The sequence below is a fragment of the Balaenoptera physalus genome, assembly GCF_965194825.1.
Source record: "Balaenoptera physalus genome assembly, chromosome: 19".
Lineage (NCBI taxonomy): Eukaryota > Metazoa > Chordata > Mammalia > Artiodactyla > Balaenopteridae > Balaenoptera > Balaenoptera physalus.
The window spans coordinates 1,130,112-1,143,751 of NC_138900.1; the positions used below are offsets into that span (position 1 = coordinate 1,130,112).

Here is a 13,640-nt window from a genome sequence, read left to right on the forward strand (position 1 = left end):
GTAGGGAGATGGATTCCTAACCCATCCCCTGTTTTTCAGGTGGGGAGAAAAACACCTAACATTTTGTTTCCTAGCATTTTGTACTCCATCCACTGTACATCCTTCCCTCTGGCTCCACTGACGTTTCTGTTTGTAGTATTTAAATATCGTTCTTTTGTCTGTTGTGTGCTTAGTTCCTCTGGGTTCGTATTGGCCACTCACCCATCCTGACATTCCATTAGGCCTTGTGTCATTTGTGTCCTATGTAGTTGTTCAACTGGAGATGGAGAGTCCTTGGGGCTTCACAGGATGGACATGACTCTGGTCTCAGCAAAAAGAGCTCACAGGTAGTCTGGCCAAGATGAATGGCAGCTGGGGGAGGGCTTGATATCAGGTCTGTGTTTTAAGTCATATCAGGAACATATCTTGTGTGACTGGTGTTTTAGCCCCATTGCCAGTGGCCCCAAATCACTTCTTTTGTCTTTTCTCCATTCTTGGTACTCTGCCAACTTGTCATTTCTACGACTACTCATTTTTATTCTGACTGCAGCCTGGGATTTATTCCCTACCACCTCTCTAAGCCACTTCTCTCATGTAGTCTTTACATTGTTTTCTCTATAGTACTTTATGACATTGTGCAGGTATCGTTGAATGGCATTAGGCAGGTATACTTTAATGTTCCATGAATACCAGCTACTGTTTCAGTTGGATTTTCTGGTGCATGGGCATATACTTGTGCACAGTATCACAGATCAGCAGCAGATGTGGTCCTGGTGAAAGCCATTGACAGAGGAGTGAATTGTAGAACATGCCTTTCACCCTTGGGCCACATCCAGTCCTTGTGTCCTATGCTTGGTGAGGCCTCCTCAATTCTGTGACCTTAAGTCCCAATAATGCAGAACAGCTGCATCCTCAATTTGACCCCAACTCCATTTGCTGAACACAGTCCCGTGGATTGGTTCTTTCATGTGTCAGACATACAGTTGTGATGGTGTCACCCCCATCCAACAACGTCAACATGAATTTCACCATCACGTCTTTGTTTTCAGGTTCTTGGCGTGGAGTCGATGAAGAGACACCTTCTGAAGAGAACATATGTGTGGAGGGAGTATCACAGATTAGGACCCCCAGGGCAGGTTCATCTCCTGAGAAGGCCCAGCCCTGTAAGATGTGCGTCCCAGTCTTGAGAGACATTTTGCACTTGGCTGAAGAGCAGGGAACAAATAGGGGCCAGAAAGCATACACATGTGGGGCATGTGGGAAACAGTTCTATTTCACTGCAAACCTTCAACAGCACCGGAAGCAGCACATTAGAGAGAAACCCTTCCGATGTGATATGGGGAGACTTGCATTTTTGAAGAGCTTCACAGTCTACGCTTCAGGGAATCTCTCTGTGTACAGTGAAATTGGGAAGAAATTAGCAGCCAACATGGGACTTCAGCAACAGGCCAGTAATATCAGGAAGGAACGAAACAACAGTCACGAGTGTGAAGCTGTTTTTCACAGTGGAACAATTAATCGGAGCTGGGGAGAAGGCAAGAAAGCCTCCAGCCACACAGATATGTGTGAGAGAGTCGTCACTAGTGAAGGGTTTTGTGAGTGCAGCAAATGTGGGAAAGCCTGCACCCAAAGTTGTAATCTTATGCAGCACCAGAGAGTTCACACTGGAGGAAAGCCTTATGAGTGCAGCGAATGCGGAAAATCCTTTAGCCGAAGCCACCACCTCAGTGTGCATAGGAAGATCCACACTGGAGAAAAGCCTTATGCATGCAAGAAATGTGCTAAATCTTTTCTCCAGAGGTCCAGCTTCATTCAACATCAGAGAGTTCACACTGGAGAAAAGCATTATGAATGCAGTGAATGTGGAAAATCTTTTAGCAAAAAGTCCAATTTCCTTCAACATAAGAGAGTTCATACTGGAGAAAGGCCTTATGAGTGCAGTGAATGTGGGAAATCCTTTATCCATAGATGTCAACTTTTTATACACCAGAGAGTTCACACAGGAGAAAGGCCTTATGAGTGCAGTGAATGTGGAAAATCCTTTATTCATAGATGTCAACTTCTTATACACCAGAGAGTTCACACAGGAGAAAGGCCTTATGAGTGCAGTGAATGTGGGAAATCTTTTACAGTTAGGTCTGTCCTGCAGAATCATCAGAGAATTCATACTGGAGAAAGGCCTTATGAGTGCAGCCAATGTGAGAAATCCTTTATCCATAGATGTCAACTTCTTATACACCAGAGAGTTCACACAGGAGAAAGGCCTTATGAGTGCAGTGAATGTGGGAAATCTTTTACAGCTAGGTCTGCCCTCCAAAATCATCAGAGAATTCATACTGGAGAGAGGCCTTATGAGTGCAGCCAGTGTGGGAAGTCCTTTATCCATAGATGTCAACTTCTTATACACCAGAGAGTTCACACAGGAGAAAGGCCTTATGAGTGCAGCCAATGTGGGAAATCTTTTACAGCTAGGTCTGGCCTCCAAAATCATCAGAGAATTCATACTGGAGAAAGACCTTATGAGTGCAGCCAATGTGGGAAATCCTTTATCCATAGATGTCAACTTCTTATACACCAGAGAGTTCACACAGGAGAAAGGCCTTATGAATGCAATGAATGTGGGAAATCTTTTACAGCTAGGTCTGCCCTCCAAAATCATCAGAGAGTTCACACAGGAGAAAGGCCTTATGAGTGCAATGAATGTGGAAAATCCTTTATTCATAGATGTCACCTTCTTATACACCAGAGAGTTCACACAGGAGAAAGGCCTTATGAGTGCAGTGAATGTGGGAAATCCTTTATTCATAGATGTCAACTTCTTATACACCAGAGAGTTCACACAGGAGAAAGGCCTTATGAGTGTAATCAATGTGGGAAATCTTTTACAGCTAGGTCTGGCCTCCAAAATCATCAGAGAATTCATACTGGAGAAAGGCCTTATGAGTGCAGCCAATGTGGGAAATCATTTTTCCATAGGTGTCAACTTCTTATACACCAGAGAGTTCACACAGGAGAAAGGCCTTATGTGTGCAGTGAATGTGGGAAATCTTTTATTCATAGATGTCAACTTCTTATACACCAGAGAATTCACACAGGAGAAAGGCCTTATGTGTGCAGTGAATGTGGGAAGTCCTTTATTCATAGATGTCAACTTCTTATACACCAGAGAGTTCACACAGGAGAAAGGCCTTATGAGTGCAGCCAATGTGGGAAATCGTTTACTGCTAGGTCTGGCCTCCGAAATCACCAGAGAGTTCATACTGGAGAAAGACCTTATGAGTGCCGTGAATGTGGGAAATTGTTTATTGTTATTTCTGGCCTTATTAAACATCAGAGAGTTCACACAGGAGAAAGGCCTTATGAGTGTAATGAATGTGGGAAATCTTTTACTGCGAGAGCTGGGCTCCGAAATCATCAGAGAATTCACACAGGAGAAAGGCCTTATGAGTGTAAGGAATGTGGGAAATCTTTTACTGCGAGATCTGGCCTCCAAAATCATCAGAGAGTTCACACAGGAGAAAGGCCTTATGAGTGTAAGGAATGTAGGAAGTCTTTTACTTCTAGGTCTGGCCTCCGAAATCATCAGAGTGTTCATACTGGAGAAAGGCCTTATGAATGCAGTGAATGTGGAAAATCTTTTAGCCAGAGACAAATCCTCAGTACCCATAGGAAAATCCATACTGGAGAAAGGCCTCATGAGTGCAAAGAATGTGGTAAATCTTTTATCCAAAAGTGCAGCTTAATTCATCATCAGAGAGTTCACCGTGGAGAAAATGCCCTATGAATGCAGCTGATAAGGCCGCCACTGGGGTTCAGAGGAGTTTGACATGGTAACATAATGGGAGGAACAGGTGCAGTCATCATGCAACAGATGGACCATTTCTAGAGAAGAAACTCAGGGTGAGAGAAGGGGTGTCATCTGCTTGTGAACTCCTAGCAATGGACAGGGATTTAGGATACAGTGCTAGGTTGACTGGTTCAGGCCATGAGGAGTCTGGTCACAGCGCTCCTCTCTCACTCCCTACCCTGCTTTGGGGACTCAACACTTTGTCCATTCGGAAACCCTCTTGCCACCCTCACACAGACACAAAGAGTTCTGCTCAGGACACCCCCTCCCCGCACGTGACCGGACAGGACTGTCATTTCACTGGGAACAAATATTGATGGCTTTCCTATGAAGGATCCGACTTTTGTACCCGATAATGATCTGGTCCTGCTAACTCCATGCCACAGGTGTGCAATAGATGTGGGGCAGCCAAAATCGAGGAACAGACTCAACCTTGGGATGGGGATGTGACCCAGTCCGAGGACAGAGAAAACTAATCAATGTAGGACACCACATTAACAGAAGGAAGGATGAAAAATAACATGATCATCTCAGTAGACAGAGAAGAAGCATTTGACAAAATTCAGCATCCATTCATGATGAAAACCCATCCAGGTGGGTATAGAGGGAACATATCTCAATAAAGGCCATTTATGACAAACCCACAACAAACTTCATACTGGTGGAAAGCTGAAAGGCTTTCCCCTAAATTCAGGAAGAAGAGAAGGATGCCCACTTCCACCACTTCTATTTCACATAGTATTGGAAGTCCTAGCCCCAGCAATCAGACAAGCAAAAGCATCCAAATTCGAAGGTAAGAGGTAAAACAGTATTTTCAGATAACATGATACTTTATATAGAAAACCCTAGTGTCCACCTCAAAACTCTTAGAACTAATTAACGAATTCAGCAAAGCTATAGGATATAGTACAAATATACAGACATCTGTTGTATTTCTATACACTAATAATGAACTATCAGAAAGAAAAAGTAAAAAAAAAAAAATTGCTTCAGATCGCATCAGAAAGAACAAAATACCTAGTAGCAAATTAACTGAGGGCTTGAAAGACATATTCAGAAAACTATAAAACATTGATGAAGAAGATTGAAGATAAAGAAATGGAAAGATATCCTGTGCTCTTGCATTGGAAGAATTAAGATTGTTACAATGACAATACTATGCAAAGAAATCATGAAACGGAAAGAAGACATAATGGAGTTAGAAAAACTATCCGAAGTGATGCAAATGAAGAACACACGTCTATTGTCATATGTGTTCAGTGTCTCAAGAAATATAGCAGCAATCTTGTGAGTAAGGCATATTCTAGTAAATGGGATATATTCACGTCCAAGACATAAAAAGGAGTCAGTCCTTATGTAAGCAATATTGTAGTTGATGGAAACTGCACCTAGGTAATTAGATTTCATGGAATATTAGAATGAGACGCTCCTATGAAAAGGGAGAAAAAGAGCAAGTTACAGTTGAGGAAAAACAGGGGTTTGGGATGGGTTGAAAGAGTAAATAGGGTATCCAGAGTAGGACTTTAGTGAAGGTGGACAGTTGTGGAAATACTGACTTGTGTTAAGGAAGGACAGCTTGCTTTTCTCTTTTCCAATTGTTATATGTTCATTTTCTTTACTGCATTAGAGAGGACTTCTGGCATATTAGGGAATACCAGTGTAATGCAGAGAACTGCCATCCTACTGATCTCAAGCATCCTATTTATGTCCTTTATATCTAGTCTTTTCAGTCCAGAACCATATAAAGTCACACAAATTACATTTATTTCTCATCTCCCTTTAATGTCCATTCTGACACAATCTCTCTGATTTCCTTCAAGTTGTTTTCCCTTGGTATTTTTTATACAATACATGACAATTATTTTGTAAAATTTCCCTCACTTGATATACAATAAGATATCCTTATAAATAGATTCAGATTATGTGGTTTATTGTTTTTATTGTTGCTGTTTTGCTCCCATCCAAGATAATACGAAAGTGCAGCCTTGTCCTTTTCAGTGTACCATATCAGGAAACACGATGTCTGTTTTCCCAGTATTGGCAGTGTTTCCTTTGATCACTTCTTTATGGTGATATCCTTTGGATTTTGTTCCTACTACTCTGGGAGGCTGAAGAAGGGGTGTAGCAAGATGGTGTGATCATCTATTTGTTTCTAAGTCTCTCTGGCTTCTGTGTGGAGAGTGAACTTAGGAGGGAAGAACTGATGTAGGAGAGAGGACAGAATCCTTTGTGTAGTCAGGAGCCCTATGATGATGGACCGGCCCAGGATGGTGGCATTGGAGATGGTGAGGACAGGATGACCTGGGACACATTAGTAGGAGGCAGAGTTGGCAAGACATGTGCATAATTGAGATGATGGGGTGAGTCCCAGAGAATGATTTTTTTCCCTTCAGTCCTCAAGAGCGAGCTGTTGCATCTGTGGGCCTGAGAGGCTTAGCTTGTTCTGTTAGATTTCTGGATCAGCTGTCAGCTATGTGGAGTAACTGCAGCCAAAGTTTCCAATGCCTGGCACAAAAAATAGGCAGGACTGCTCCCTGACAGTTATTTGGGTAGATGAGTTTTATGTGGCCTTGCTTTCCTTGGGCCTGCCAGGGTTAGATGAGGCTGGATAGGAAAACTTTTGTGGTGGTGGTGTGTATCTGTAGCATCTGTAGCTGTATGTGTTTGAGCCTGCCAGGGAACATTAGTTATTCTTTGAATAGAAATTCAAAACTTGCCCTCGAACTTCACTTGATGAAAATTAAATCCCTTGCTAAGGAAGCCTAGGGCCATCCAAAAGTACTGACAGCTACTTTGAATGTTTATTTCAAGCCATTTAATGTAATTGTTGATATATTTGGGTTGAAATATATCCTTTTATTTTGTGGATTTCTTCCCCTGCCCCTTGTTCTTTATCTTGGTCTTTAAAAAAATTTTAACCCTCTATTTATTAGTTATTTGTAATTCAATTTTCTTTACTTCTAGCTTTGAAAATATATACCTTTATTCTATTTATTGTTTAAGCCCAAAATCACTTATTTAACACATTAGAGCACAGAGTTATAAATACATTTTTTTTCTTCGTTCTGCATATTACAAGGGGTTTAAAACATTAATTTTTCCCATAGGAATATATGTTTTTCAAGGTATGCATAGGGATTCTATCATTCTAAATCTGTAAGGAAATATTACTCAATGCTTTACACAATTAGTGACATGTATGTCAATCAACACATGCATTTCTCTCTTCAGTTATCATTCCTTCTGTCATCACTGATCTTTCAACTGGAATTACAATCCATTGTTCATTGTCCTTGAATAGAACTTTTAATGTTCATTATTCTGGGTTAATTGTGCATTAATTTTCTCATTTCAAATCGTTTTGTTTCATCCATTCTTGAAGGACATATTTGCTGTATATAGAAATCTTGGTTGGCAATTTTCTCTTCAGCAGTGGGGGGAGGTCATAGTGACCTTTCTGCTTCTGTGGTTTTCTTAATCTCCTTGAGCTTAAGATATTCTGTATGCCAAGATGCGCTATTTTGATGTACTTTACTCTGAACCTATCAAGATCAAAAGGAAATAGGGAATGACTCCCCTCCTCCGCCCCACCTCCTTAGTAGCACAGCGAGTCCCCCTATGGGTTTATTCTTACAGGAGATGAAGAAACACAACCAGTTCCCTTGTAAGGGGTTCTAACCTTCTGCACTCTAGTCCAAGTGATTTTCATCTGTCCCATTCTGTAATTGTTGATTGTTGGTCTCCAGCAGCTATTTACCTTCATGGATTTCACCACTTCTGGGTGCTGCTTTTCCAGACACCCTGAATTGGGAAGACGCTGGGGGTTCCGGGGTTACTGAGTTCATGCCAGTTCTTGTTGTGGTTTCTCAGAAGGACTCAGGCCCAGGAGTGCAGGGTGGAGGGTCCTATGGGCGCCCCACAAGGGCTGGTTCGCTCGTGTCTCTTCCTGCTCCCGTGTACTAGAGGGAACCTGTTGAGGCTTTTTCCTCTGTGGACCCATGTGCACCAAGTCCAGGGGCGCCACGTGTGATCTGAGATAACCTATCAGAGGAGACAGTGATAAAGGAAGAGAGCTAGGTGGTCTCCAGGGTGGGGGATAGGGGAACCACAGACTCCCAGAGGAGGGCGGGGTGGCCTGGGGACACAGGGGAAACCTGGAGATGGTGGCGCCACACGAAGGTGGGCCATATGAAAGACCCCTGGGCTGGGACTCCTCCCTGGTCCCACAGGCTGTGTTCCCTATGCTCCCTCAGGCTTGGTTCAAGACACGAAATCCAGAATGTTTGCCCAAAGGCTGAGTCCTTCCTTTTCACTGCCGTGGCCCGGCTCCCTCACAAAAGTGCACCCCTGAGTGGCGGTGACCAATCTCCCTCCTCCTGGCTGAATCCTCCTTCAGGGCCCAGAGGCCACGTGTGCTTTGATGAAGAAGAAATAAAAGAAGATTTGTGGCACCTGGGCCCACGCTCTAGGGTCTTGGTCCACTCCGGGACCCCCTGCCCTCTGCGGTCCCGATGTGGGGTTTCAGCCTCGGAGCCATCACTTCCACACTCCCGTCTGGACAGCCTTAAGACAGTCTCCCAGGACAGGAAGCATCCTTGACACTGGCCTCAAGACACCTCCCCATCCCCCCTCAGTCAGCCACAGGAACTGATATTTGTCCTGAGGCTGAGTAGGTAGAAATGCGGCCTGACCAGCAGAGATGGACCCCTGGGCATCTGCATGCAGTTTCTGTGCCTTGAAGGAGTGACTCTGCAGGGAATGAGGGGCCTTTGGTTGCTCAGAGCCAGACTCTGGTGTATACAGACAAGGGACAATAATGCAGGCCCTGAAGGAAGGGGGCCGTTTTTAAATAGACAGGTGGTCTTCCTAAGGAGCTGTCAGGTGCAAGATGTATTGCTAAATGAGTGACAGAGACATCAATGGTTTAATGGATATTGGATCTAAATCATCCAAAGCAAGGTCCTGGAGAGACACCCCATCTTGGTAGGCAGGCAGCAGGCAGGATGTTTCAGCAGTTTTAGCTTCTGGAGAAGGAGGTTACCAGCTTTAGCGGGAATTGACATCATGCTGGCTCATTGGTTATCAAGGAAAGCAGCAGAGGAGCATACTCCTCACATCCCCTCTGGTAACACTATCAAAGTGGAGAGTTTCTGATCTAAAGATTAATCACTAGCTGAGGCCTGGGCAGGTACCCAGGTGTTTGCTGATTAGGCTTATGTTTAAGAGGGAAGGTCAGCCATGTGAGTAGGGTGCAGGTGAATCAGACTGCTGGACCAGGGGATGTACAAAGAGCAAGAGGACAGCCATGGTGGGTGGCCTGATCATCCGTCTCTTGCTGAGTTGTGCAAGTCATTGACTATGCAGACAGGAGAGCCATTTCTGACGTGACCAGAACCAGCTCTCTCGCTCTTGTCCAGCTGCTTCAGGGCTGCCCAATATCTCCTTTCCATATTCCTGGTCAGGGTCCTGTCTTTTCTCTTGTCCCTTACCAAAGCTTACAAGATGACTAACGCTTCAGACCGCATGCGTTTCAAGAGCAATAGGATAATGTTTATTTGCTTCCTGTTACCAGTGGATGTCAACTTGGGTTGGCTTCGTGGAGTCTGAGATAACATCCAAACACTTCAGCAATCAGTAGCATTATAGAGCCTTAAATGCTCAACACTCACCGGAAAGTTTCCCCGCCCCCATAAGAAGAATGGAGCTTCCTACCCCCACCCCCACCCCCGCCCTAGAAGTCGTTTCCCAGCGCTCCTTAGGGGCTGCTTGGCTGTTTTCAAAGTGATTCAGGTGTGGGGCCCTGTGTTTCCTTGAAGCCTTTGCACTACATTACCCAGGACAACTTGCGTTAAGGCAGCAACGTTGATCCAGTGAAAATCCAGAAAGGGTGCATTTCCGGGAGGGCGAACCTCCGGGAGAGGGCCGTCTTCGTGGCGGACATTTTGATTGCTGTGGAGTCTGAGGAGCTCGTCAGAAAGTCGAGGTGTGTGGTGTTGGGGGTCAGTTGACGGGGCAAGAAGGCACAGAAGGAGGTCTTGTGCGCACTGCACAGGGGCGGGTCTCGGGGCCGGGGAGACCGCGGTCTGCGTGGAGTATCCACGCCGAGTCCGACCTGGTCACTGGGCTGTGGCATCTCCGCTTAGGGACTCGGTGGCGGCGGCCGTGCTGAGGGACCCGGCTAAGGTAAACGCTGCGTGCTCCGGGTTCTCCCCTGCCCGTTTCCCCACCCAAATACGAACGGCCGGCGTGACAGGCGCCTGTTTACGTCTGGTCCAAGACAGTGAGGCCTTCAGGTGTCGTGTCCCTATTTCTGACCACCAGTGTAATGTGGTCTGGGTGAGCCTTGTAGACGCAACTAAAGGAGGAACATTCGGAGCCTGGAGTCCATCCTGTTTCTGGGAGGAACAAAGTTTGAGACCAGGCTGCACCTGGAGTGGTAGATGAGAGTTGTACTTTTCTCTTTGGGCCCTGGGAGTGGTGGAGACTTGTTTTTTTAAAATATATAAATTTATTTATTTATTCATTCATTCGTTTATTCATTCATTTATTTATTGATTGATTGATTGATTGCTGATTGGATCTTCGTTGCTGCGCGCAGGCCTTCTCTAGTTGCGGCGAGCCGGGGCTACTCTTCCTTGCGGTGCGTGGGCTTCTCATTGCGGTGGCTTCTCTTGTTGAGGAGCCACGGCCTCTAGGCACGTGGGCTTCAGTAGTTGTGGCTCTCGGGCTCTAGAATGCAGGCTCAGTAGTTGTGGCGCACGGGCTTAGTTGCTCCGCGGCATGTGGGATCTTCCCGGACCAGGGATCGAAGTGTGTCCCCTGCATTGGCAGGCGGATTCTCAACCACTGCACCACCAGGGAAGTCCCTGTGGAAAGTTTTGAGCATAGGAAGGACATGATTTGAGTTAGGGTTTTAAAAATACTCCAAAGCCTGCTCAATGGAAGAACATAATGTAGGGGGGTGATGAGGACAGTGAGGCAGAGGGAAGCTGTGGCTTTTCCAAGGTCCCAACTGGTAAGCGGTAGCACTGTGGACTGAGACACAGAGGAGAGGTTTGCTAGTCAACCTGAGGTTACCTCGTTCTGGTACTGCCAGGGGGCCAGGGAAGGCCTGTGCCCCTGGAGCACCGCCCTGGTCACTTTTCCTCCGTCGCCTGCCTTTTCCCACAGATTCCAAGGGCCAGAGAAGCACCTTCGTTAAATGGAGGTTGTCCCAGTCCCTCACATGTTGTGACCCCATGCACACATTCTCTGTATTTGAGAAGGGTCTTGGGGTTATTCACTAGTCATTTTCCCAGCCCTTTGGTTTGGGAACCCTGGAGAACCCCATGTTCATGGTCCTGAGTGTAGGCCGGTTTCTATGGAGGGGGTCCCATTCCCCACCTCAAATGGAAGGAGTTGTGTAAGGTTACTTCTTGATTCGATACCAGTTGTGGAAGTGCGTCAAGGTGAGGCTGAGCTGGTTTAGGTAAGTGCAGGTCTCTCTTTTTTTTTTTTCTAGTGGAAATAAACAACACAGAAAAGCAGGATTTCTGCTTTAAACGTCTGCCTGTGTATTCTGGAGGCAATGGGAGCTTCAGATTAGAGGAGGGAGGTTTTCCTCCCAAGGTCTCAAGAGTCTCCATCTGGTCGGGCAGTAGGGGAAATGTGTGGGAAGATGGATTGTGGGTTTTCAGGAGTGAGACTGTTCATGGTTTTATTTGTCCCTGTTTACCAGGGCAGTGTGACCTTTGAGGATGTGGCCGTGTACTTCTCCTGGGAGGAATGGTGTCTTCTTAATGAGGTTCAGATACACCTGTACCTTGATGTCATGCTGGAGAACTTTGCACTTGTCAGCATGCTGAGCAAGGCTCTCACACCCACCTCCATCCTCTGACCTAGGCTCTGCTTTTCTTTTCTTACCCAAGAACAGCTCTGTTTCTCACATCTGGACCCGGGCACACCTTGTTAAATTCCTTGGTTATGTGCTGCGGTTACTACAGCTAGGTTAGTGCCTCCCTACTCCTTAGTGCCTGGACACCTGTAGCCCCAAAGTCTTGCAGGTGATGCTTCAGGGTCAGTAGTGTTGCAGTCAGCCTGGTAGCTCTCTCCTTGCTTGCCCTCTCTGACCAGGAGAATGTCAAAATCCATGGTACCGAAGTTTTGCTTCATTCCTGAACCTGATATTTATTTGTGCCTGACTGTACAACAGTCACTGACTTGGTCACTACTGAAACAGACCATGAACCTTTTTCCAAGTTTCCAATTTCTCTCCATTCACACCAGCATGTGTTATTTTGTTTTTTTCATAATAGCCGTCCTAATGGATGTGAACTTGTGTATCTTTTCCATTTCGATTGCATTTCCATAATGGTGTGCTCATTGGTGTGTTTATTGGTATATCTTTAGAAAAATTCAGGTCTTTTTTCCATTTTTTAATCAAGTTGGTTCTTTGGCAGTTGTTGAGTTCAAGGCATTATCCATGTATTCTGGATATTAATCCCTTGTTGTATACCTGATTTGGAAATATTTTCTCTCATTCTGTGGTTGCTCTTTTACTGTGTTCATAGTGTCCTTTGATGTACAAAAGTTTGTCTCTTTTTTCGCTTTCCCCCCCGCCCCCAGCTTTATTGAGGTATAATTGACACATAATGTTGTGTAACTTAAAGGCATCCAACAAAAATTGTTCATTTTTATTAGGTGCAGTTTTTGTATTTTTTCTTTTGTTGCTTGTGCCTTTGTTGTCATAGTCAGGAAATCATAACTGAATCGAACATTTTGAAGCTTTTCCCCTTTGCTTTTTCTAAGAATTTTATAGTTTTAGCTCTTATATTTAGGCTTTTGATATATGTATATTTAAAACTTATTATTTATTTATTTGGTTGCACTGGGTCTTATTTGTGGCAGCTGGGCTCCTTACTTGTGGCTTGAGGGCTCCTTAGTTGTGGCTCACAAACTGTTAGTTGTGGCATGCATGTGGGATCTAGTTCCTCCACCAGGGATTGAACCCGGGTCCCCTGCATTGGGAGTGCGGAGTGTTAACCACTGCACCACCAGAGAAGTCCCAAGGCTTTTGATATATTTTGAGTGAATTTTTCTATGTGGTATTAGGTGAGTTCCCAACTTCATTCTTGTGTATGCAGGTATCCAGTTTTCCCAGCACCATTTATTGAAAAGGCTGCCCTTATTGAATAGTAATGGTCCTTTGGTCAAAAGTTATTTGATCATAAATATGAGGGTTTACTTTTAGACTACTCCCTGTTCTATTCCATTGCTGTGTATATCTGTCTTTATGCCAGTAGCATAGTATTTTGCTTACTGTAGCTTTGTAGTAACGTTTGAAATCAGGTGGTATTAGTCCTTCAACTTTGTTCTTTTTCATAATTGCTTTGGCTATATAGAATCCCTTGAGAGTCCATCTGAATTTTTGGAAGAGTTTTTCTATTTTTTGAATATGTCATTGGGAATTTAGTAGGTATTGTATTGACTCAGGAATCCCCCAAGCAAGTATTAAAATTGATGCGTCTATACTGACACATTATTATCACTCAAAATCTGAAGTTTACATTAGGGTTGACTCTTGGTATTGTACATTCTATGGGCTTTGATAAATGTTTAGTGATTCGCATTCCCCATTATAGAGTGGTTTCAATGGTTTTCAGTGTTTCAATCCTTTGTGCTCCACCTGTTCATCCTTTCTTCCCCTGTACTCCTTGGTAAGCATTGATTTTTTTTTTTTTTTTTTTTTTTTTTTTTACTGTCTCTATGTGTTTTCCCTTTTCTAGAGTGTCATATAGTTAGAATCATACATTATGCAGCCTTTTCATCTTGGTTT

The 13,640-nt window shown here is 44.5% G+C and overlaps 1 protein-coding gene across 2 annotated transcripts in view; it reads left to right on the top strand.

The window, feature by feature from the left end:
• The window catches only part of LOC309648109 (uncharacterized protein), an 81,595-nt gene that overhangs the window by 13,933 nt on the left and 54,022 nt on the right, over positions 1-13,640 (top strand). For both annotated transcript variants that reach the window (XM_082436243.1, XM_082436244.1), the window contains exon 3: positions 1,029-9,809. In XM_082436243.1, the coding sequence (XP_082292369.1) occupies positions 1,029-3,763 (2,735 nt within the window). In that variant the 3' untranslated portion in view covers positions 3,764-9,809. The remainder of the gene's footprint in view (positions 1-1,028; positions 9,810-13,640) is intronic.